General features: G+C 43.5%; 1 protein-coding gene across 1 annotated transcript in view; it reads left to right on the forward strand.

The window, feature by feature from the left end:
* Positions 1 to 26,852, forward strand: part of Clstn2 (calsyntenin 2) — a 556,633-nt gene that overhangs the window by 426,059 nt on the left and 103,722 nt on the right. Inside the window, exons 3-5 of the mRNA XM_051206591.1 lie at positions 3,171 to 3,366; positions 4,220 to 4,428; positions 13,052 to 13,201. Coding sequence (XP_051062548.1) covers positions 3,171 to 3,366; positions 4,220 to 4,428; positions 13,052 to 13,201 — 555 coding nt within the window. The remainder of the gene's footprint in view (positions 1 to 3,170; positions 3,367 to 4,219; positions 4,429 to 13,051; positions 13,202 to 26,852) is intronic.

Below are 26,852 nucleotides of genomic sequence, written 5' to 3' on the forward strand. Positions count from 1 at the left end.
GGACCAAATTCTGTTTCAGTCTGAGTGGGTGAACACTAAGTGGTCCCTGAGCTGGTCCTGCTTATAACCAGTCCTTTCTCCAATCAAAGGGCTGCTTGATAACCCCTGATCCTTATGTTTGAAGGCACTTAACTCATCCATGCTTGTGGTTCTAGTGTAGTGCAATGTCGAGGGTTTATTTGATCAGCTTTCTGTCACTTTAACAAAATACCTAAAAAGATGTTTTGTTATGGTTTATTGTGTCAGAGACCTCAACGCATGAACCCTTGGCCCTGTTGCTCTGGGCCCCAGGTGAGACTGTGTGAACCCTTGGTTCTATTGCCTTAGGCCTGAGGTGAGCCTGAGAATCGTGGTTGGGGATACTTGGTAGAACAAAACTGCTCACCTTAAGGCAACCAGGAGGGAGAACAAGAGGGAAAAGGGGAGGCAGGGACAAGCTCTATCCTTCACGAGTATGCTTCCAATGACCTACTTTGTGTAACTAGATTCTGACTTTTAACAGCCCATTCAGTTATGAACATAGCAATGATCATCAATCCATCCATCTACCCGTGAATCTTCTATCCATGAATCTTCATGATTCAATCACCTCCCAAGGCCACACTGACCACTGGGGGGACAGTCACCTCATATACAAGCCATAATGGTTAGTCCTCCAAAATGCTAGTTCCACTGAATTACATTGAACTAAACTAGATGGAATATGTGACCGAAAAGTTTACTTCTCCCGTGTCCCCCCGAGTCTCCTCTATGTCCTTCCCCTCCCTCCTCCCTTTTTTCTTGTTAAGGATTGCTGAGTCTTGTGAACTACTTTGGTTGTGATCAGATGTTTCCAGCAGAAAATTACCCTCATCTATTTTAGGTCTAACTTGGCTCTTCAGAATGAAATGGTCTGATTAGTCTTATAATCATGATGGTGGTTGGGCACTCCAGAGAATGCCCCACAACCAGTTTGAGGACACTGGCTGGTAACATTGTCATAGAGAGGTACTGATCTTGAGACAGAATCACAGGACACACTAGCTAATTCAGAGCAGACATTAAACTCAAGGATCAGATAAAACCCGATCTTCTGCCCTAGAGGCTACAGAGTTGCCCTTGGCAGAATGGACAGTCCTGAGATGCCCAGTGAATCTTGGGTAACAACAGTTCATGGGCACCTTTGTTCCTGTTAGAACCTACTCCACAACCCATTTTATCCATTATTGTATATCTATATTTGAGAAACAGCAAGGAAAAGAGGTAGTGAAAGTGGAATGTTCATAATGAAATTGAAGATCAAAGAAATAATAAGAAAAGCAGAAGCCCACTGGTAAGATTGGTATTGATTGAACATCTTAGAAAACATTGTTAGAAAGAAATCAGGCATGCTGTCTCTGTAGAAAATGAGGGACTCATTCAGCCATACTTGAATTAGAATATGAATCATTCCCACAGGCATCCCTGGGGCCCTTTAGACATCTTTGCGTTTTTAGGATATAGAGGGTATAGTAGAACACATGTGGATTTACAAGTCAGCCATACCTAGGTTTAATGCCCAAATTTACCTTGGTGACATTGAACAAGTAACCTCATTATCATCCTCTTCCTTTTTTCCCTCTTCCTCCTTTCCTCCCTCCCCCTCCTCCTCTTTTTTTCTAATTTATATCAGTTTAGTCATGAAGACCTATAATCTCAGCATTTAGGAGGCTAAGGTAGGAGGCTTGTGAGTTCCAGACCATCATGGACTAAATAGTAGGACCCAGTCTCAACAACAAAAGGATAATAATGATTTGTATAAACTTGTATAGAACAGCTGCCTTGTAGGTTTGTTATGAAGGTCAAATAAGATTGCCTAGATACAAAGATCATTGACCAAAGCAGGCATGCAATCAATTACATTATTCCTTTGCCTGGAATTGTCAACTCCTATCAACAGCTAGACAGGGTCTGCGCTAGAGTGAGACAAGCCAGCGCCTCTATCACCATGACAGCAAATTCTCATAGGTACACCAGGCAGTTCACATGCCTTTCCCTGGTCCAGGCATACACCTGAAGCAATGTCAGACCAAGGGTGAGACATCTCAGAGTAGATGTCCTTCTCCCTGACTTCATCTCCCAAACCATCTTATCATTCATACATACATAGCACACTTGGAATTTGAGTCCAGATATACTGGCTCCATACTTCAGTAGCCTACAGGTGAGCTTTTCTACCCATCTCAGAGTGTTAGCATTCCCCTCTTTGCTGTAAGTGGCCTCTGGGCAGCTGGACACCATTTTCTGAAGTCTACAAGTGCTCTCGATACCATAGAGGACACATCTCGAATTTTCAGCACATCTCAAAATGTTTACTCCAGGGCCTGCTCTATAGTCAGAGTTCAAGAAATAAATATTCACAAATTAAGGAAAAAAGAAGATTCTCGTGGCCTTGTAATTTTGATGCAGAGAAACAGTTATAATGAACATTAACCCAGCTGAAGGGGCAAACTGCATTAATTTCACAACATGTTCTGCTCTTTAAGAAGTTAGCTGTTCAAGCTCCATGGGGAATCTTGAACTCATAGAGGCTCACTCCCACTGTTTCAAAAGGCAAAATTGCTTACTCCCACTGTGAGGAGAGGTAGAGAGGCATAATGGAGGCTGGCAGGGGGAGGGGGATTCGGCTGCAGCAATATGCTGTGTGTAAACCAGAGTGAAGGACACAGAAAAGCAATGCTCATATTTAAGGTGAATGAAGCTCTGGCATAGATCTGGCAGGACCGGGGACCCTGCTTCTAACCAACTTCTAGTCACTGAAACCTATGTTCAAGCATTGAAGATGATGTCACAAGACAATAGACTGGGTAAATCTTTGGCCTTCAATTCTTGCCATTAAGTGTCCTTTGTTTTTTGACTGTTAGCAAGTCCCTGATCCAAGACTGGGCAAGGGAAAATCTGCCAGGAAGACTAAGAAACTGAGAAACATCACTCCCCATACACAAGCACCTGCTGGGTGACATCCCCATATATGAAACACTTCCATTTTGTTCTCTGTGAAATGAGCATGCAGGGCTGATCTGTAGAGGCGAGTCTAGAGGATTCTGAGCATGTGGAGGAAATTATGTGGAAGTTTTGGACTTGTGGATCTGGCTCAGTAGAGGTACAGTCTTAACCCTGGAGATTCTCACCATATATACTCTCTTCTGCAGGAGAAATCTGTGCATTCAAGATCCATGGGCAGGAGCTGCCCTTTGAGGCCGTGGTGCTCAATAAGACATCTGGAGAGGGCCGGCTCCGTGCCAAGAGTCCCATCGACTGTGAGCTACAGAAGGAGTACACCTTCATCATCCAGGCCTATGACTGTGGTGTGGGGCCCCGGGAGGCAGCCTGGAAGAAGTCACACAAGTGAGAGCCCTGTTTGCCCCTTCTGCCTTGGGCCACCCACCTCCATTTATTCTATTTATAAACTATTTTATTATTATTTTTTAATATATCCATCTATGAGCCACACCAGAGGTATGGCTGGAAGATGGTTTAAAGCTCCTAATTCCATTAACATCGCTTTGCAAAGGAGCAGAAAGTTGGCTGTGTGGTAGTGATTAGTGGTAGTGGCGGGGCTCATGTTATAACATTGGAAAAAGACCCAGATGCGGCCAAGGTGATGGTGAGTGCCCCCAGAGCATTTACACAGCTGATTTCTACTCTGGGAATACTGTACCCTCATTTCTTCTCTGGAAGAAATTCCTAACCCACATCCAGGACCAAGTGAAAACAATACTTCCCCCAAGAAGCATTCCCTAAGCGCTCCCCTTGGCTCATATCCAGTCTAAACTTTTCTCTTCCTTTCTGCAAAGCTCTTTGCTTCTCTCTATCACGTATCTTACCATGAATCAACTCTGCTCTCTGTATGGAGTTTGGCTCAGAGCATAGCACAATGTAAGAGCTAGTTGATTTGTTACTGCGTGGAGAAATGAGTGACTAGATAAGGGGAACAGGGTAATTGGAGAAGTTGGGGAGGGAATATGGAGCCTGAAGTAGGCTATAGGGAATGGTAAAGAATGGGGAGGATTTTCTGGGGCATACTTGCTCAGCTCCAAGGCAAAAACAGGTGGATGGTTGGTTCCCTGAGGGAGGGAAGACAGAGGCACTCATGCAACAGCTGCCCTGAGAGCCTTGAGGCCTCTTCACTCACATGGCCCACAACATATGGTGTGAGTCCTTCTTTAACATCATTTCTTCTTTCTGATTTGTGCTCCAGGGCTGTGGTCCACATCCAGGTGAAGGATGTCAATGAGTTTGCTCCCACCTTCAAAGAGCCAGCCTACAAGGCCATCGTCACAGAGGGCAAGATCTATGATAGCATCCTGCAGGTAGAAGCCATTGATGAGGACTGCTCCCCCCAGTACAGCCAGATTTGCAACTATGAAATTGTCACAACAGATGTGCCTTTTGCCATTGACAGAAATGGTGAGTGTCTCGAGAAGATCCCAGTATAGTCAGGAAAGAAAATTCACTGCCCCTGCTCTCCAGGCCAAGAGGGCCCCATATGTACTTCACAGTGGCCCCTTCTTGAAGCCTTTTGTCTGGGCATCATGACCTAATTGTGTGCACTCAGGGCGATGGCTCATTTGTGATTAGAACCTTGCTAAGTCTAAACTAGTTCCAGAAAGTTCAAGGGACCTCAATGATTATGGTCTGGAGAACTCATAGTCTCACACATTTGTATTCAAAACAAAGATGGTTTCCTGGAGTAATTATTTAATTGTTATCCAGATGTGAGCCTCATCATCACCTTGCCCCACATCTAGATCCCTCTCAGTTTTATCAGTTATAACATAAGCCGACACCACCAATCACCAACACAACAACCTGCTTTCCGCTTCCAAGTGAAGAGACACTAAGTCAATTGGGAATTTTAAAACACCTTCCAACCATAACTTTGTTAAGGAATCTCTAAAACTCTTGCTACCATTCCCCCCCCCCTTGAGAATTTCAACCATTGCAGAGCCTTCCTCCCAGTTTGAACTGAACTGAAAATGGTCTCATAAAACCATTTGGATATTTCCCATCACCATTAATATGAATCTTATTATAGTGTACACACAGCCAGAGGTCCAATCAACTCAGTCCACTTGGGCTGTACCTTGATTGTAATGAAATCAAGTGCATTACTGAGTGCATTGCTCTTTCGTAGTGTGAGCTGTGTGGATATCTATATATTATCCCCACTTGGTTTCAGATGCCATTTAAGTAGCACAGTAGGATGCAAAAGTTGCAAGACCCGAAGCATTCCGTAACCAAGTGTTAGGTTTAATGATGGACTCCAAATAGACCTAGAATAAAATTCAAGATGGGAATGCTGGCGTGAAGATAAGTTCTATCTGTAGAAGCTTTCTGAACCACTCCCTCACAGCTTCTCCAGCAAGCTAAACCCTGTGAAAGTTGGCCTGTGCCTATTATATGCACACGCGCGCACACACACACACACACACACACACACACACACACACACACACACACACACTATACAATACAAAACAATAGAAATGTTGTGTTTTCTCCTTTAGGCTCTAGGTCTCTATTTCCCTGGCATTAGTTGTTCAGTCTGTCCCCACAAAAGCTTTGGAATTGGGAGCATGACAAGCACATGGTAAACAGCAAGAATGAAGACATCTGTGATGATTGGTCAGGCTCCACCTGGCCTCCTGGTCCTTGTTCTCAAGAACAAGAAAAAGATGAGATGCAAATTCTTTCATTTGAGGGTAAACTGCCCCAGTCATGAAGATAATTACTCACCTTGATGAGCCATTTTGCTAACATATGCCAATTTATTTCCCTGGCTGTCTCATTAAAAGTGAGTAATGGGCTTTTGCCAGGCTTCAGCCTCCAACTTTGGTTAACAAAGTTAAGATGGCGAGAATTGGCACCCCTAGGGGAGTGTGGGCTCCCAGCAGAGACATTTACAAAAGCAGCTATTTAAGTAATGAAGACCGGACCTAGGGAGCTCCCATTGTCATGAGCTTCCCTGTGGGCTCTTCTTGAAGTTCTTTGCATATGAATCTGTCATGGAAAAAGCTGCTGAATCAAGGTTCTCCAGATTTTTCATCCCACAGCTAAAGTAGATGTTACTGATTCTTCACCTTGCCAGGCTCTTTGCTTATTGGGGGGGGGGCAGCAAAAGTAAGGGTGAAAGGCACCAGGTGGAGTCCAATGCCTTCCTGTACCGACTCCACCTCTTTCACCTGTAGCAAAACTATGCTGTTTAATAATGTCAAAACATAAGAAAGTCATTGGTACCAGTAAGTACGTATCAAATTCACAATATTCTGATACTACCATGGGGTAGATAAATTACCTACAAATATATCTTTTTTTTAATGTTTTATTTAATTTTTTTCTTATTTTACATATTGACCCCAGTTTCCTCTCCCTCCCACCCGCTCTCTCTCCCTCTCTCTCTCTCTCTCTCCCTTCCTCCCATGTCCCCCAACCACCCTCCCATCCCACCCACCCCCACTCCCCAGGGAGGGTGGTTCCTTCCAGGAGGGGGTCGACAAAATCTGTCAAGTCATTTGGAGTAGGGACTAGGCCCTCCCTCCTGTCTCTAGGTTAAGGGAGCATCCCTCCATGGGGAATGTGCTCCCAAAGTCCTTTCCTACAAATATATCTTAAAGTCAAAAGTATTAAGAATGAGTACAGTCAAGATAATATATCAACAAATGCAAAAGCAGATAAACTGTGACTTCTAAAACACACTTGAAGAGAGGTGGTTCTAAGCTTTTACTGAAGTTAAATTGTTGTCATTTTTTTAAAAAACCAGTATAGCTATAAGATATTTCATGTAAGCCTCATAGTAACCACAGAGCAAATCCTTGCAGTTACACAAAAGGGAAACCAATAAAAGCATACTACTTTAGAAGAGTGTTAAGTCACAAAGAAAGTAAAGGTCGAGGTGCATAGGGTCAGGACCTAGATAGCAACTGGAAAATAATTTAAAATCCCAATAGTCCTGACCTTACATACCAATAATTACTTTAAATGTAAATGGACTAAATCCACCAATCAAAATTCTCAGAGTAATTAAATGATTAAAAAATAGACTTTAAGTGAAAGACTCAAGAGACAAAGAGGGTCAATATCTAATGATAAGGATCAATTTATTAAGCGGCTAAAACAATTGTAAATACACATGCATGCAGCATTGAGCATCTAAATAAACAAAGCAAATACTCAAAAGCTGTATGAAAAAAATAAACAATATAATAGTGGGAGTCTTTAAAACCCACTTTTAGAAGTGGACGTATCATCTAGACAGAAAACCAATAGGAAAACATTGCACTTAAATTATATTTTAAAGCCCAATATACACAAAATATTTTCTCAAAGCAGGAGAATGCAAAGCACACAGGAGGTGTATTTAGGATAGATAATATTGGAGCCCCAAACCAGCCTTAAATTTAAGAATAAATTCACACCAACCATATTTTCTAATCACAGCTAAATGAAACTAGAGAATAATAATGGAAGGAAAGGAAAAGATGGAACATTCACAAATCAAAGGAAATTATGTAACATTCACATGACCAACCAATGGGTGAAGGAAGTTACCAGAAGGGAAACTGAAGAGTATCTGGAGATAAGTGGTAGTGGAAATGTAACATACCCAAACTAAAGGTGTTGAAAAGCAGTTCTAAGAAGAAATTTATGGTGGTAAGAATATGTGTTTTAAAGGACCCAAAATTTAAATAACTTAATGTTATACAAAAAAACAAATACGTCCAAAATTAGCAGAAGGGTGGACTAACCATGTTCAGAAGGGACAGGGGGAAAAAAAAAAACTAGACAGAGAGAGAGAATAAATCAGTGAAGGGCATTTTGCAAAGATAAAACTGACAAACCTTTAGCTATACCAGAGAGATGAAAAAGGAAATGAGAAAATTGATACCACAGGAAAAAAATGATTATATGCCAACCAACTGAAGAACTGAGAAGAAATGAATATGTTCTTAGAAGCATATATTCTATCAAGACTAGGTAGGTAAAACATGTAAGGAGATTGAATCAGTAATTTAAAAATGTAGTCTTCTATCCATGCTAAGTCTAGAAGTTGAGTATGGACTAATGTCCACGCAAAAGTAATCCTCAGCAAAATAGTAGCATGAGATCTGATGAGACTGAATTCTGACTCACAGTCCAAGCACAATTCATTAAGAGCTGTAACCAGCTCTTCAGCCTCCTTAGCAGCTATTCGGAGCTGCCTTGTTGGTACTATTCTAGCCCGGAACTCTAAGCTTGCTCCAACACCTTTCCTCTGCCAAACACATTACCTTTAAGTTGAACTTCACACAAGTTCTCATGAAGCAGCAGAAAGAAGCCAGATTCTTGAACAAAATATCATACAAATTGACCCTAACTCAGCTCCTAACAGAGTTCTTGTTCCCCTCTCTGAAACTTTATGAACCAGGCCTCTACTATCTATGTTTCTTCCAGCATTGTATTTTAACCCCCAACCCCCCCCCACACACACACACACCAGAGTGGCCCATTAGGATCATTTTATAATCCAGAATTCCAAAGTGTTCCACATTCCTTCCTCAAACCAGTCCTAAATGCCAAAGAACCACATGGCCAAGTTCATCATAGCAAGTCCCACTAACCAATATTAAACTGTGTCTTAGTTGCTTTCTCATCACTGTGGTAAGATACCTTGATAAAAGCAACTTAAGGGAAGAAACATTTATTTTCACTTATACTTCCTGGGGATTGCCTTAGTCAGTGTTCTATTGCTGTGAAGAGACACCATGATCTTGGCAACTCTTATAAAAGAAAGCATTTAATTGGGGCTGGCTTACAGTTTCAGAGGTTCAGTACATTGTCATCATAGTGGAGAAGATGGATATACAGGCAGACATGGTACTGGAAGAATAGCTGAGAGTCCTACATCTGGATCCACAGGCCGCAGGAAGAGAGAGACACTGGACCTGCCTTGAGCATTTGAAACCTCAAAGCCCATCCCCAGGAACAAACTTCCTCCAACAAGGCCACACCTCCTAATCCTTATCAAGTAGTGCCACTCCCTAATGACCAGGCATTCAGATCTATGAGCCTATGGGGACCATTCTTATTCAAACCACCACAGGGCTATAGTCCATACTGGTAAGGAAGGGCTGAAGGCATACAAGACATACTGGCAGGAACAGGAGGCTGGTTGGCCACACTATATCCCCACCCAGAAAGCAGAAGGTTAGCAGGAAACGGAGTTGGGTTATAAAGCCTTAAGTCTCACTCCGAATGACCCACTTCTTCCAGTGAGGCCCCACCTCCTAAAGATTCTGCAACCTTTCCAATAGTATCATCAGTTAAAGTCTAAGTGATTAAATACACGAGCCTGTGGGGCATATTTCACATTTAAACTATCATACACACTAAATTCAATAACATTAAAAAGGTCATACACCATGATCAAGTAGAATTTATCTTAGGGATATAAGGACGTTTCACCACATGCAAATGAAATGGTGCAATGTGCCATATTTATCAAATACAAGACAAAAGAAAAAAAAAACCAATATGACCATCTGAATAGATGCAGAAAACATATTTGACAAAATTCAATATTTTTCCATGGTAAAACTTCTCAGCAAACTAAGTGGATAGGTGACACAACAAGGAAAAACAGTTAACTAAAAATATTTTTGCAGTAAATAAAGCAATCAACAAAGCAAAACAGCAGCCTACAGGATAAAGAGAATATTCATAAGCCATATGTACAATAATGAGTTATGCAAAACATATACAAGATTCATAAAACTCATTGGGAAAGTAAGTGCCAAGCACCTGTATAGACTTCCTTCCAAAGATAACATCTAAACAGCCAGAAGGTATGAGGAAAGGTATTTAGTGTCATCAACCATAAATGAAACACAAATTAAAATCTCTATGAGATGTCACCCTTCAAATATTATGATACCTTTATCAAAAAGCAAAGTGATTCATTTCACAAATGTTATAAGGTGGTTGAAGAAAAGGAAACCCTTGTATACTATTGGCTGGGAAATAAACTTGTATGGTCATTCATTACAGAAAGCAAAAATTAAAAATAGAATTATTATATAATCTAACACTCCAAGTCCTGGGAAATAAAGTTGCCTTCTTGCGGGGATAATTCACTCCTATGATTTACTGAAGCATATTTGGGGTAGCCAAGACACAGAAATCTAAAGTATTTGTAGACAGATTAGTGAAAAAAACAAAAACAAAAGAGATACACACACACACACACACACACACACACACACACACAGGCTCGCGTGCGTTTTAACAGTCTACCATATTTCTTTGAACTTTTAAAATTAAAGTATGGTCACATTGTCTTTGCCCCACCCCACCCCTTTCACTTAAAATTATCTGTATATTACCCATCCTTAAAAACCCACTGTAATTACTACCTGGTCAGCATTCCATAGATGTACTTGTCTCTTAACTACCAGACCAGTTTTGGGTGTGGGTGTGTGAAGAACACATGTATCTGCAGTTTGTTATTATTATTATTCTAGAAACACGTTTTAGATGAGGAATTACCTTTTCAAAGGTCTGAGCAATTTCACACACATGCATGCACGCACACACAGCATGCCATAGATCACCAAGCACATTTCCAGAAAGATAGCCACAACTTAAATTCCACCTGCAAGAGTGTGGATTTCAGATTTCAGTGTGTTCATTTCACCCTCCTCTCCGACATTAGATTTTTTTTTTAAAGAGTTAAAAACTTAATTAATATGCAATGTAAGTTCTGATTGGCCATTAAAGGTTAGTTTCCAAGTTTATTCAGACTTTGGTAAACATGCCTAGGACCACAGCTTTCCCTGAGTTTACTGTGGCCCACCTCTGGCAAGCAGCCAGGAGGTAGAAGCTGACTCCAAGGGGAGTAAAAGATACATTTGTAACAGACACAATGATGGTGGGGTTTTCTGAGCTTTCAAAGCATGTCAAATATGTGTCCTTTTCCGAAGAAACCCTATCCCATGCAACAATGGGCCCATTATTATACTCTCATTTGTGGCCTAATGTTTCATGTTCTTTGCTTTGAAATACATTTGCACATGCATGGAATTTGTGGTGGTGGGGAAAGTAAATTAGTCTCCCAGACACTTTCATTAAGACTTGTTCCAGAAGTAGAGCCACAACAAATTGAGCCAAAGATTCCATTTGTGTGTTTATTTTTCTGCTACAATCAATAGTGCTTTGTCTGCTTAATGCTACATGGATTGTCACCCCTGAGTCCACCTCTTTTTAGTGGCCCCCGCCTTTCTGGAGTCGTTTCACTCTGAAGAAAGATTTAAGATGTTTAACATTCAGTCTGATGGCTACAGAAATATTTGGTGTTTCTACTTGGCAGAGACCCTTCCTGTGGTGGACAGCCACAGGCCAGTTTGCAGAGTTCATAGAACAGAGGTTCTCAACCTTCCTAATACAGTTCCTCATGTTGTGGTGACCCTCCCCCAACCATAAAATTATTTTTGTTGATACTTCATAGCTGTAATTTTGCTACTGTTAAGAACTGTGATGTAAGTATCTCTATTTTTGGAATAGTCTTAGGTGAACCCTGGGAAAGAGTCACTGGACTCCTCAAGAGGTTGCAGCCAGCTGATAGACAAATGATGTCATGGCCATTCCAGACCTGTGCAGGCCTTCAGAGTAAAACTAACATCTGGAGAAAAGTACAAGGAATTCAACCTATCAGGCAGGAATACAGAAGCATAACAAGCCAATTTTTACTGAGAAAATATGGTCCCACATCTGTAGATACAGATGTGTTTCCAGAAATAGCTGAGAGCACACAAGCTAAGGTGTGCTTTTGTTCCTGTGTCTTGGGAGCCTTTGTCAACCTCTCTGCCACTGGCCAGCCTCCACTTTCCCACCAGGCTATGCTAGTGAATGTGCTTGCTGAATCAGCTTCTCAAGGCTTTGGAGCAAAGTTTGATTTTTGAATTTTCTAAGATTTTTGTTGTTGTTGTAGATTCCCCCAATTCAGATAAATAATAATTAACTGTTGAAATGAAGAAAGCTATTTTACATAAATTTATTTTAGTGTTAGTGAAATATAAAATAGATATCAGAATCCATCTGTGTTTATTGATCTGTTTTGTTTCTGTTTTCAAAATTTCAGTTTGGGTAAGATATGATATCTGAGTTCATATTTGCTGTCACCACTAACATCAAAAGGAGAGAGAGAATAGGAAGGAAATGGTTCCTAGAAGTTGAAGATGTTAATGTCTTGGCACTAAACACTTAAAACTATTATGTTTGGAGTCTTTATTTAATTTTTTTCCCTTTGGAGCAAGAATAGTATTCCATCACAAACAAAACAACAACAAAAACAAGAAAAAAGGCCAAAGTTTTGCTCATTAATGACAAAATATTTATTTCTGATCATAATATTAAATTCCTTTGAGGCAAACACACACAAATGGCTGTCAGTATATTGTTTGTTCTCTCTTGGGGAAGAAAAATGTCTCCTTCCTTAGGGCGAGAAATCTGTTATTCTATGCGGCTTTCAGAAGGGAGGTCACAGATTTTCTTATTGATTTTACTTCCTATTTGGTAGCAAAATAATGTGAGAAGAGGCAGTGAATATTCCTGGCGACAAGCCCAGCTGCTAAAAATTATGTGCCAGGACATTGTCTGGATTCCATCTCTTTCCCAGAAACTTCATGGTAGATAAACACTCTGCACCCAGCACCAGAGACACCTGTGTATATTCAGGAGTCATTTTCTGGCAACTCATTACTTGTAAGTACAGGCCAGTTGGATTCTAGATGCGACTTGGAATTCTCTAGCAGCCCCATTGCACAGAAAGATGGCTTCAGCCAGAGGTCTCCTGGAACCTACCACTAAAGCACAAAGAGACAATGCATGGCAGCCCTCACTCTTTCTTGCCCTTTATTTCTCACAAAGAGATGGGGGGGGGGTAACAGGACAATTTTATCTCCCTGTCCCAAAAGTTGATGGTATGGGAAAGGGGTTTGGAATAAGTGCAGCCTGCTTCATTTGACCAAAAATGACTGTGCATATCTCTGCTTTTCAGGCAATATCAGGAACACGGAAAAGCTGAGCTTTGACAAGCAGCATCAGTATGAGATCCTGGTAACTGCTTATGACTGTGGACAGAAGCCTGCTGCTCAGGACACCCTGGTACAAGTAGATGTGAAGCCGGTGTGCAAGCCTGGCTGGCAAGGTGAGCCTGGCTTGATCAGTCCTGCTATGAGACAGCAACTTGACATGGGGCACAGAGGGTGCTGGGTGTGCTCACAAACCTCAAATGTTTAAAGGAAATTTGAAAGTATAGTTGGTTTTCTGGCAAGAAGTGGTAATTCTTGAATTCTCATAACTCTTCCAGGATGTATATCCCCATTTTATAGTTGAGGATGTCAGAGGCAACTGGACTCTAACCACAGTTCTCCCTTACTAAATTCCCATTACTTTTCAGAGCTAGAGAGAGATTGCTGACCAAGAGTGTTGAACTTCTAGCTCTGCATCACTGATCAGCACCTAGTGAATGTCTGTCCGGTCCTTGTGCTTAGACACAGTGCATATCCCACAGGGCTGGAAGAAAAGGACCGGGTCTCTGGCTGAGGGAGTTTCTGAAAGCCTTGTGTGGGGGAGAGGGGGAAGCAGAGCGATGACCCTCAGGGGAGTTGCATTTGTGCCTGTTTAGATCTTTCAGGAAGCAAAGGCCCAGCATTCTCCAGCCACCCCTAGGTGACTGACGGAGGGCAAGGAAGGAAGGCAAGGGTAACTGCATAGATGACTCTTGCAGTGAACCAAGCAGTCTTTAGAATAATAACTAAGCTCTAAGTGACATTGATGGGTGTGATGGCCAAGGAGGGCCAGTGTTGTTTTTGTGTCTCAGGTTTGGTGCAGACTGCTCTGTTTCTTCTATGTATGTATGTATGTTAGTATGTATGTATGTATGTATGTATGTATGTATGTTAAGGATGCTATCGCTATCATTCCTGAGTGAAGGAAAGAATAGACAAGACAGCGGACAAGCCAGGCTGGAATAGGACACTGTTTCCGCAATCCCAAGACTTTAGCTGATTTATTACTGCATTTCGTAGGCTTAGCAAATGTTTGACCCTAATGGAAGATGTTTAAGAAATGACCAATGAATGAATGAATGAATGACTACCTGAGTAAGAAGTCACTGTGTTTAATTTTAACTTGTAAAGATCAGCAGTGAAATCCTGGACTTTCAAAAGAAAGCCTAGAAAAAACAAACAAACAAACAAACAAACAGATGTTTTGTAAGCACAGGGCATGATCACAATGGGGTTTTTAATGGGTAGAGCAAAACATAAGGTTGTCTTTAAAAATCTTATCCCAGTACTTTTTGTCTTTGACAAATGAGGCACCTACAGACTTTGGAGTAAGTGTTCATGCCTATATTTAAACTAATTTTTACAGAGTTGTGTACTCGTTAAATCTATTCAAATTTAGTGTTAACGTGTATGGAGAAAAAAAAAGCTTGTCATCATGCTTAATTTTTTGTATGAAGTATGTAGTGTGTGATACTGCTGACAATGTCCGTAAGTGTGTGGCAGCCAGAGTGGAGCCAGCTGCCAGTCCTGTATCCAGCACCATCAGAGGGTCAAGTGTGGTGTAGAGGATTGAAGAATGGTCAGTGAGACTTCAGTTTAAAGCAGAAAAGTAAAATAAAAATAAAAATGCCTTTCCTGAAACAAAGTGGGTTCCCTACATCAGTTTGTCATGTGAGGCAGTGATCTACACATGTGTAACACCACAGTCTACTGTTTCTCCCTAGTCCCTTGCCTAAGCCGGCAGCTTGTGGTGGCATTTGCTGTATGTGACTGGTGTGTGTGCTTTGTACATTGAGAGCCTCTCCTTCCAGTTCACCCTCTGCAAACTCCATCAAGTCTGTCTCCCACCTACTACCCCAGGTCATAGCTGGGCTCTCTAGGCTATCCGTTGTGTGCAGGAGTGGTCACAGTGCCTTCCTGCCATTTATGTCCCTACCCCTGAAGCTCAAGAGAACACTTCCCTTGACCATCTAACATCATGGTCCCAGATGTATAAAATACCTCTCTCCTCCTGCTCTCCACCCGGTTCTCTCTTCGACTCTTGGACAAGGGGTAGAAGTTCATCCAGGCCTTTGTCTGGATGAACATCTTTCTCCAGGGAAGAACTCACAACTGCACTCAGATGGTCCTGGATATGTTTTTTCTTGCCTGGTTCATTCTCCCAGCTTTGCAGGTCACCTGTAGTAACCTGTAGTGCACCATGTCTGGCAGTTTTCTTTGCTGCCTGTAGGCTAGGCAGGCCACCTGTCATGGTGAGAGGTAGAAAGGTTGGCCTTTACTTGGAGCATGGCTGAGGAAATGCTATGTGGGAGAGAAGTCCAGAAAGGGGATGTCTTTTGGGGGGAGAAGGGTAGCCTAGTTTTCAGAGACTGCTATGAATAGGAAATGGAGGAGGCATGATTAGAAAGGCTGATTGGGTGAGATGGCTGAGTTCTTGAAGTCAGAGTGAGGAACCTCAGTGAGCCCAAGCCCCGAGACCCATGGAGGAAGCAAGGTGAGATTCCCAGTAGTTCTGTGGGAGCGCCTAGACCCCTCCCTGGCTCACTTCCCACTAGCAGCTCAAGTCAGCCAACACAATTTGGCAGGTTAAATTCCTGTACCTGTTCTAAGCCATTTCCTTGCAGGCAGGAGGGTTTGCAGCACAATGAAAGCAATCCATCATGTTCAGGAGCCCTGCTTCCTGGGAACACTCCCAATCAGCACCCCTCCAAGCCTTCACTGCAGCCAGCTCCTCCCAGGCAATGATGGTCCAGAGCAGTGGCCCCTGATCTCTGTCACAATAACCCCTCCCACATGATGGCCCTTGCCTTGCTCACCTGGCCCTGGCCTTACTCACCTGCATATAAGATACTGGCTCAGCCACCAGCTTTATTTCACACTTAGCCAAGGTGTGGTCTCTCCAGACTATGGTTTTCCAGCTCCCATCTCTTTACTGTGGATTGGTTTTGTCTTCTCAGAGAACACATGAGCTCCTTGAGGGCAGAACTGTACTTCTCACAGCTTCCGAGGTATCACTTAACACACACACTAAAGACTCACTTGCTAGCTTCACTCCCCAGTGAGTAGAGGGGGACTAGTCAGGGATCCAGCTGGCAGCAAGAGAAGGAAGGATTTGTATGCAAAACATGAACCCTGGGCACCAAGCATGCTCATCTATCTCACTCTGGAAAGTGAGTCTGAGGCAGCACCACTGACAAGTGAAAGGTGGCAGCTCACTATGGGAGCTTAGCGCTCCTTTTCCCCTTTGGACAGAGAGCATGAGACCTCAAAGCACACACTGCATCTTTGTTGTGACTGACAGTTTGAGAAGTGATGTGCTTGTGGGATGAAGGACTCTACCAGAAACGAGCAAAGAAGTGCACACACAGCTAGCTTACCGCTGGGCAGAGGCGCGCTAATGTCATGGCTCTCCCACAATGTGTCTGCCCGAGTCACCTCAGTGTGCCCTTTCCCTCTTGCTGTTGGGTGAAATTTTGTCAGCTGACTTAGTTGTTCTACAAGGGCTTGGAGCAGGATCCTGTGGGGGAGCAGATGAGCTCCTGAGTCAATGTGTATTGTTGACAGGAGCACAGCCATGTCAAGGACCCCAGGACCTCAGTCTCACAGGAATGGCAGCCCCTGTCCCCTGGGCTGTATACAGATGTTGATGAGTATTTAGAAAGTATCAACAGCAGCTTCCCCTTCCCTGATATGCACAGTCTAAGACTGCTCCACAGAGACTCCCTACAGAGATCAGCTGACCCTCTTTTGTTCAGCTGCATACAATAAACCCACCTCCTTGATACAGATCTATAAAATAAACACTGAGTCTCTGGCTGCTACTGCTGATAATAGTTACATAATAGGTTATATCATTTCTACCTGACCCTGCCAGCTGAAACCCACACTCACAGTCCCTTCATGCAGGATGATTGTTCCTACAAAAGATAGCTCTGGAGATGGACCTCCATGGTGGTCTTTTACTATTTCTTCCCCATAAGTGACCCAGATGATAGACAAATGGATCTGAACTTCCCAGTCTACAGAGTTAGCTCTCCAGTCCCCAAGAAACTCCCTTAGCCCTGGGCAGAGGGCTCCAGGAAGTTAGGCATGCCTCACTCGGAAGTTCACTCAATTGCAAGTTTTTCCATGGGCCCAAACAACACCTTTCCTTCAAACCTTCACAATGATGCATTATATATATATATATATATATATATATATAGAGAGAGAGAGAGAGAGAGAGAGAGAGATAAGACCATGTAGTTTAACACTCACTGCTCCTGTGTTCTCTAGGTTGAGATGATTCTATAGGTACATCAAATCACCCCAGATGTTCTACTGTATCAGCAGGCTTGCATGGATAAGGAAACATGACATCTTTCAGGGAGCACTTCTCCAACCTGAATGTCCCCACAGATCAGCCAGGGTCCTGGATAAAATGCAGACCCAGAATTAACAAGACTGGGTAAGCCCTAGGGAATGCAGGAGCATAGACTTCATTTTGAATAAGAAGATCACGCAGAAGGCACCATTAAGGCCACAGAGTGTGTATGTAACATTTTCGCTGAAAAGATAGTGACAGAAAAGCTTCTGGTTGCTATTAATCCTCCTACCTTAGTCACCATTAGAGAGATTGGAGCTTCCATATATTACAACAAGGAAGATGGCCTTAGGGTGAATATTTCCATGGCCACCAAACAGTTCCCTCATTATAGAGGCTCTCTGGATGCCAAAGGCAGGGCCTACACAGACCTATCTAGATGTGACCTAACAGAATGCCTATCAGAGGAAACAATAAAGGATATGGTATTGGGATCTGTAGAAGTGCAAATGAGATACTAGACTGGAGTCCTTGGGAAGCCATTACCTGGCTGAAATCTAGATCAGTAAGTAGATGGTTTTGAACACAGAAGAGAAGGGTGTTTGTTAGGAAAGTGGAAGGAACCACAGTGTGGTAGAGCACAGAGGAGGAAGACTAGACTGACCGAAAGGGCCAAGATCATGGAGAAAGACTTCATTGTCATTCTGAGGGCAAGGAGAAGCCCTGGAGACTTTCCTGCATCAGTGAACTTAGCAGCTCAGACCTCAGGGAGGAAGGGCTTCACCAGCTATCTAGGAGAATATTGAGTGAACAGCAAACAACAAGCTAGAAAGGATGATTATTTCTGGGTGTGCTTTGCTAAAGCCAAGTATTTATTCAAAACCAATTTAAAGTGTTTGGCCGAAAAGGAGGTTAGATTTGACTCTTATCCTAAGAGTCCATAATGAGAGGGCCAAAGTTGCAGCTGGATGTGCATTCTGGAGTAAAGAATGCTCTTACAAAGCTTTGTCAAGGATATACCTCAAACCCCATGCCATGCATCTGTGGCTAGAGTTTCCCCATGGGTCCAAATACAGGAGAATAAAGCCCAGATGAGTGGCCAGCTGTCTCCATCTCTGCCCATTCCAAAAGTCAGATTAATACTGAAGAGCTGGCTTAGATTTCCTTTCCTGAAGGACACTGATTTAAAACCATGGGGGACGGGTCCAGTGGGATGTCCAAATCTGCTTATGGAGCCCTGCCGTTAGGGGCTGAGAAGGTGGAACGTATGGCCATGATACACTGCTGGCCAGCTGGGCTCTGGAGGGAACACGGAATGAAGGGAATGCTCCCAGCTTCTCCTTCACCATCCTGCTGGGTGTCTAAAACGCCCCCATTACACTACTGACTCTTTTTTAATGAAGTAATCTCTTAGATGGCTCAGGGGTTAAGAACATTGGCTGCTCTTCCAGAGGACGAGAGTTTAATTCCCAGCACCCACACGACAGCTTACAACTGTCTGTAACTCCAATTCCAGAGGATCTGACACCCTCACACAAGCATACATGCGGGCAAAACACCAGTCAACTCTCGTAAAATAAAAATAAACAAATTATTTTTTAAAAAAAATTCAAATACCCCCCTCAGTGATAATGGATTAAACCAGGCTTCAGAAAACTGTAGCCCAAAGGTAAATCAAGGAAGCCACTTCTTTTTGTAGCACCATGAGCTAAAATAATGTATTTTTATATTTTAAATGTTTGGGGGGGGAAAAGACTATTTTATAGCTCATGTGTATTGTAAGAGAGTCAAGTCTTGGTGCGAAAGGGTTCCCTGGGGCACAGAGCCACTCCTTGCAGATTGCATACAGATGCCCTGAAACAGTGGAACTCATGACAGATGTCACAAGCCCCTCAAAATCTAAATATTCTCTTTCAAGCCCATGGGGTGGAGGTGGGGGAGTAAGGCTTCCTGACCTCTTCATGAAGCTGTTAATGTCCGTTGTCACTTTAGGAAGAATTAGTTTACAGCATTACCTAGTACAGTCTAGAAAGACCAGGACACCAGATGGACAAATTGTTAAAAGGCAAAAGATCATAAATTAATCAGTTTAAGCATTGCCACACAGAAGCCAGGAACAACCCTGTGATGTAAGCAATTCTTGTCCATGTTACAGATAGGAAAATGAACGGAAAAGAGACTAAGGGATTTACTCCAACTTCACAGCTGTTTACCAGCAAGGATGGAATTCAAATTCCTATTTATCAATTTGAAAGTGGAGCAGAGTGCAGGGAGTAAGAAGGAGGCTGGGGGAAAGGGGTTGGTGATTCCCAGGAGGAGATATTGCCCGCTTTGCAAAGGCTGTTTAAGAAAGCTTAGAAGACAGGCATGACCCGGGCATCCTTGGGCAGCATGTTAGCCTCCCAGTTACTCCACATATTGATGGTGAGACTTGTGTGGGAGGCCAGCTAGAAGCCAATGGACCAATACCTAAGAAGTGACCACCACAGTAGGGCTGACTCCTCTCTCTGCCCCCCCAACTCACCTTTTCTTCATGAAGCTGGTCAAGTAGCTCACTAAGACTCAAACCCATGTTTGCAGACTGCCTATCTCTCAGACACCGTCCTGCCTAAACCAAAGGTTGCCTCTGGTTATCTCACAGACCAGAGGACACAGAGTAAATATGGAACTTGGATATTAAGCTTCAAATAAAAAGATGTTGGCCCTGAGCGTGGCTTCTTATAGTGGGACAAGATGTCACTTTATCCTCAAAGGGAATGCAGCATGAAAATGCCCTAATCTTCCTTTCTGTTCAGCAGAGCTGTGCCTGGCTTGTGTGAGGTTCATCTTTGGGGAATCAGTTCCTTCACCCTCCAGCCCCAGTTTCTGCCTCTCCTCTAGCATCAGGCTTCCCTTGACCTCTTCACTCTCCCCTTTGGGTATATCGCCTCATGGGCCCCTCTCCACTCATCTCCATCTGCTCTTCATTCTTTCTAGATCTTCCTCTAATTCCATCCCTGTTCCTCCCTTTCCCAAGCAGTGCACCCTAATCCCCGCCCCCAGAGCCCTGGAAGGTGGAAGAGTGCAGGGGTCCAGCACAAGCCATTGGTTACCAAGCTCGGCATGGGATGCAGACTGAACTCGAGGATTCCTTTCCCTCCCATCTGGCCACAGGACTTATTTCAGCCATTTCCCTGACCTAGATTTTCTTTCCTCAACAATAAATTATGAGTCATAATTCTTAGTCAAACTATCTTTTGTAAGATTTTCAGGACCAAAAGAGATTGCCCTGTAGAACTACTTTGCAAAATTTGAGTCATTGTGCAAATAGTGCTATTATTAAAATTGGGGAAATAAGTGATGCCCTGCAAATGAACACACCTCATTGAATACACCAAGACTGTGTGGCCTGAACAGCATGCCCCACATGTTCGTGCTGCAGGCTAGAACCAAAGGGAGACAGTGGAGAAACAAATCTGTCCCAGAGAAGGGGAGCCCAACTTTCAATCCCTGCTTAGCTGGCAACTAGGAAGGTTACTCCCATCTGGCCCTGCCTCCCTTACATGTAAACTCTCAGGGATTAAACAGAAAGTACCTAGGGAGGGCCTTACACAAGAACCACATAGCTGGCTTATTCGAGTTCCCTTTCCTCTGATTTTTAAAACCACAGTGGGTCATTTCGTTCCGAACAACTAGCAAAGCTATCCCTAAGGCCCAAGTACTGCTGACTGCTTCTGGTGACCCTGGGCTTTGCATTTGCTGAGAGCTGCCAGGGAGGCAGCTTGCTCTGGCTGCAGGCCTCGTGGGGCACTCCACTGTGAATAATGACCTGTTTTGACATCTCTGACATAGCCGATCATTAAGGTGCAACAAATGGCCCTGTAAGGGATGCTGATTTAACCTACTCAGTGGCATCCTAATGTGCTTAAAGACCTGCTGGATCAAAGCACCATGCTAGAGCCATCTTCCACCTGGCCCCTGAGTTTGGAAGAAGTGGGCCAGTAATCTCAGCCCTGGGGGAGGGGGATGGCCACAACCCATACAGTATTAAAGGCCATAACAATAGTTACTGCTGTCTGAGCAATCACCTCACCGCTTGCTGAGTGCCAGCTGAGAGCCTGTGTGTTCTTCACCACATCCTGAAAGCTGCTTACACATTTTGTAGCTGAGGACAAGGAGGTTAAGATTTTCCATAGTTCGCACTATCCAGACCAGTGCCATCTGTGTGTGGACACTAGGCTCCCCAACCTGGTTATCTCAGACACTTCCAAAGCAAACGCAGGGCACAGTTGTCCTTGGGGCTCTGCAACAGAGCTGTTCATACAAAGAGTACACTTAGAACCATCCCATGTCCCATGGTATCATTGCACGAGGCAGCCTTGCAGAGTGGGTGTGTGTATGTCCTCCTCCAGACATGCCTTCATTCCGGGTTACATACATGGATAGCTCTCAACCTTCTTGGGTGACCTCTTGGGAACCATAAAGGGAAAAGGGCTGGTGCAAAGCTATCTTTGTGGGATGCTAAGAGGAGGAACCAAGACTAAAACCAGATCCCTCATTAGAATCCCTGGGCTCTACCTTATCTGTTCATGAACCTGGCTGAGCCACTCAGTCAGCAGACTGTTGTTTCCACTGATGTAAGTTACAAGTTCTTTCTTTTATCTATAGTCTATGGATGTCACTCTATGAAAAGTTAGCAGGAATAGAGTCAGAGTGCTGCCTCTTACATCAGAAAAACCTGGGTTCAAGTCCAGGGTCTACCACACCTTGACTCCGGAACATAAGTCAGTCTCTCTGAGCTCTCAAGTGTGATGTCCCCAAAATGAGACTAATATTAGTACTTACTAGAAGGCTGTCACAAGGAAGAACTGTGCCTGCCATGTGGGAATGACTAAGCTAATACTGGTGGTAATGGTAATGAATACAGAAAATGAACAGAAGCCACTAATGTGTCTGGGGAGTCTGGCCAGCCTCTCAGTACAGCTTGCTGGCTGTGCAACCTTAACATCTCAGCCTTAGATGTCTCAGGATGAAATGAGCCTCCTGCCAATGCCTTCCTCAGATGAGTATATATCCATAGATGGCTTGCATTAAAAAATACAGCAAAGGATGTTTGCTTCCTTCTTGCTCTCTGATGTCAAGTTTGTAGATAGCCCAGTCAGGTTTGGTACCATGTTGTCTGTACCCCAGCCAGACTTAGGTTTCTGATAAACATAACACAATAGCAGGCCACCCCTCTTCTCCTTCCTACACTGTATCTCTGAAGTAGGTAGAATAGCCCCAAGTCTCCCCACATCTACGATATGGGTTCTTGGTAGAAGGAGAGATTTGCACTGATAGACGACTACAGGGACTCTGATGCCACCCTACCATGCAAAGGGGCAACTGTGGTTCTAGATCAATTAAAAAGTTCCCAAAGCTTAATAATAAAATGTCCCCAGAGATTGCTTAAACCCAGCTAATGATGAGATCCTGGAAACACTGAGCTTCGGGGGTTGAGGTGAGGGCAAGCAAATGATCAGACTGTCATGATACAGAGCTGCTACGGCAGTGGAACACTGCACCCAGGCTTTTATAGTTGAAATCAAGGGTGTTTGTCCCATTGCTCAGGTGTCTGGGGGAGATGACCAGCATCAGAAAGGCTCACAGGAGATGGTACCACAATTGAGCTCTAAAGGTTAGTGAAGTTAGCTGGGTGCCCTGAGGGGCTGGGGAGGTGCATGAGTGGAAAGTGTAAATAGGACACACGCAGGAGAGCTTGCGGATTAATTGCTGTGCACTCTAGGAATTTGTTTCCATCTACTCAACACACCTTGCTTTATGACAGAAGGGGAGAGGCATCCACAATGTAGTTGAAGACCTTGGGGAAAGTTATTGCCTATTAGTTTTCAAAGGGGCTTCTGACCGTTTATGAAGTAGAACTTCCAGAGCTTTTCGGAAGGATTCTGTGAGGTGGTAGACAAAATGACCACATTCTCCTGGCCCTCAAAGGCAAAACAGGCCTCAGCAAGAAGGGTCCCTTCCCCTTGCCTGTCTTAGCCAACACTGTGTAGCTACACTGAGACTGGATAAATCATACAGAACAAAGGTTTATATTACGTACAGTTCTAGAGTAGGGGAAGTACCAGAGCAGGTTGCCAGGATCAGGTTGGCATCTGGTGAAGGCCTTATGCTGTGTCACAACATGGCAGGGATGTAAAGGGGAAATAGGAGCATGTAAGAGGGACCCGTGTGAGAGAGATAGGAGCTGAGCTAACTTATAATGACTCGCTGCCCTGGTAACTGATGGAGTCCTGTGAGTCCTGATTTTGCTCCCTCCAGCCCTAATCTAGTCTTTTAACAAACCCTTAATCTCTTTGGAGGGTGTTGCTATGGTGACCTAATCACCTTATACTAGGTGTAGTTTTAAACAGGCTTGGTTTGTCTTGCTTTAGTACCAAAGCCTCTGCTGGAGGACAGATGCCAGAATGGCTTTGATGCCCTCTGTGTTCCCAATGTCAGTATCTGTCCCTGGCCTGAGACTCCAAATCCTTGAGCCATAGCTGCCAGGTTAGACTTGGACTTGACTTGTCCCCTGGCTTGGAGGCTTGAATAATGACAACAGGATCCCCCCCACCCCACCTGCCATCAACTTCTTGAGCAAACTAGCTTTTCATCCAGGCTGTTGTTCCTTCTCAACCTCTAAGACTTTGGGACTTCATGCCCCTAGCATCCAAACTGAGCATAAGACCCACAATGTCAAATCACAAGTGTTCTGTGTGAGAGGCATTGGGTGGCACTAACACATGCCAGCTGGGCCTTGTGACAAAGACAGGGCAGACACTTGGGCTTAGAAGAACAATGCTTCTCAAGTGAATGTTAACACACTCTGCATTCTGAAGGAAATTTCAGGGTAAGTGGCATTTGGGCCATCTAAACTTGTAATGCTACTATTTTAGTTATAGAGTTTATGATCATTTTTAAAAGATTAAGAAAATTGTGGAGTAATAACCACCACATCTGAGCAGGGGAGATGTCTCAGTAGGTATAAAAAAAATGTACTAAGGAATTTTGGACTGGATTCTGAATCTTCAAACCCCATGTATACTGGTAGGGCCAGGTCTGTAGTCTCCATGCTCCTACAGGGAGATGGAGGGTGGACATGGTAGAGTCCCTTAGAGCTTACAGACAAGATAGCCTGGAGGACAGAGCAGCAAAACCTCAGATGTACAAGCAAAAGCTGTCCCGAGGTTGTCCTCTGACTGCCACAGGCACTGTGACACACCTGAGTCCTCATTCACACACACACACACACACACACACACACACACACACACACACACACCAGTACACACACATATACACTCACATATACACACAATTGCACAATTAAAAACACATTTACACAAAGATAAAATAATATTATTGATGATGGTAATAATAATAATACATATCACCTAATAATGTAGTATTACCATTCTTTTGTATTCTCCTTTTACTCAACCATGTGAACCTTATTTTCTTTCTCACTTCGTGGCATATATATCTCCCACATCATAAAACCTCAACAGCTATGTAACACTCCTGCACAGAGGAATATGCAAATGCATTTGGCAGTGTCCTGTAGGCTGGTGGTTGTCAGGCACTACTACCATAGATCTAATTTTCTTTTCAATGCATAAATAATCGTGAATACTGTTCTACAGTCTTCTCATTTTTTACTTACTTTCTCAGGAGTGCATGGGCTAGGCCAAAGTCTAAAGGCCTTGGAGCTTGAGTCCCAGGTTACTAAGCACCTCCCTAACCTTTTCTGATGACTCAGTGCTGCCCCTGCAGAGAGAAGGAGCATCTGCCAGGAGCTGCATCTCCCAGCACCACATACATGGACACTGGGGTCTCCCTGTATTCAGTAGACTGGGACTTGGGCCACATTTTCCAGAGATATGAGAATTTGATTCTAACTTGAGAATACTGTCTGGTGAAATATTAAGTCTCATGTTCTTGAGCCACCTAGAATCCTTTCATGTAAAATTAAGTTTTGAAGCAATGTGCAACTGATAGACTAATAAGATTTATGTGGCTAGGGTGTGACAAAACACACACAAGCCATCTTTCAAAAAGGCTGAAAATGCATGCATGAAAAACCATACTCTTCAGTTGTAAATGCTATTCAGAGACATAAAAGTAAACATTCTCAAAGAACAGATGCTCCATCTTACACCAATAATACATTTTTTCCCAAGATAAGAAAATTGCCTGGAAAAATGCTCATGTTTATTGGGCATGAGAGAGAAGCATTTCTATAAATCTATGAAAAAGTACCCTGGTTGGCTGAGTTACTGATGTCCCCATTGGGAAAAGTATCTTTCATCCATCGGGGCTGCTCTGAGCTGACTGCATCTTAACATGGAGCAAGTTCTGTTGGAGAAGAGTGAATGAAGGTGGAGGTGAATGGCTCAAAGGATGAGGGAAGGGGAAGCTGAGGCCCTGTTTGCTAACTACCAGATGGGTCTCTTCTCTGTTGGCTGCGTGCCACCTGCCCTCCAATGAGCACTGAATAGAAAGAAAGGAAGGAAAGAGCTATTGGGGGCCGAATGAGGTGGCACCCACACTCACAAGAGCACACACTATTGGAGAACTGGAACACTCATCCTTGCTTGACAGATCTGTACAGAACAGATTGGTTCTCTTGGTTCCCTTGTCCAACACACAGAAGGGAAGCAGCTGGTCAGACTGAGGTGCACATCCTGGGCCACTGCAGAACCTACCTAAGGTCTGTGCACAGGTGTGTGAGTTCTGGGGAGGCAGCATACAGAATGAACAACAAAGCCAGTTAAGCAGAATGGCAGCATCTTCCATTCAGAAGGACTAGAATGAATGAGGGACTCTACCATGAGCACAAGGTGAAGGAAATTTGACCAGAGAAAGTAGACCAGGGGATTCCTGGAGGCATAGGTGCTTTTCCTAATGTGTCCTTGTCATTCATTTCTGAAATACTTAGTAAGAACTTACTGTGTTCTGGAAATTGGTCTAGGTTTTGGAGATTTAAAGGATCACAAAATAGACACAATCCATGCTCATCTGGAAATTTTTATTAAATGTAGAATCAACAGTCACAGATAAAGAATCCCAAGGAGAGACGGCTCAGTTGGTAAACTGCTTGTCATGAAAGAATGAGAACCTTAGTTCAACCCCTAGAATCCATAGAATCCATTTGAAACCTACTAAGTGGCTTCACACAGTGGGACTCAGTTACTTCTAATCCCAGTGCTGGGAAAGGTGAGACAGGGGGATTCCTGGAATTCCCTAGCCAGCTAACCTAACCCAGATGGTAAAACCCTATGCCAATGGGAGACTATCTAAAAACAAAACAAAACCAAGTGGTCAATGCCTAAAGATACTTGAGGTTGAATCCTGACTTCTTCATGCATGGGCACCACCATGGACACACACACACACACACACACACACACACACACACACACACACACACACACACACCATCACAATCACAAAGATAAGTGAAT

Source organism: Phodopus roborovskii, unplaced genomic scaffold (assembly GCF_943737965.1).
Source record: "Phodopus roborovskii unplaced genomic scaffold, PHOROB, whole genome shotgun sequence".
NCBI lineage: Eukaryota > Metazoa > Chordata > Mammalia > Rodentia > Cricetidae > Phodopus > Phodopus roborovskii.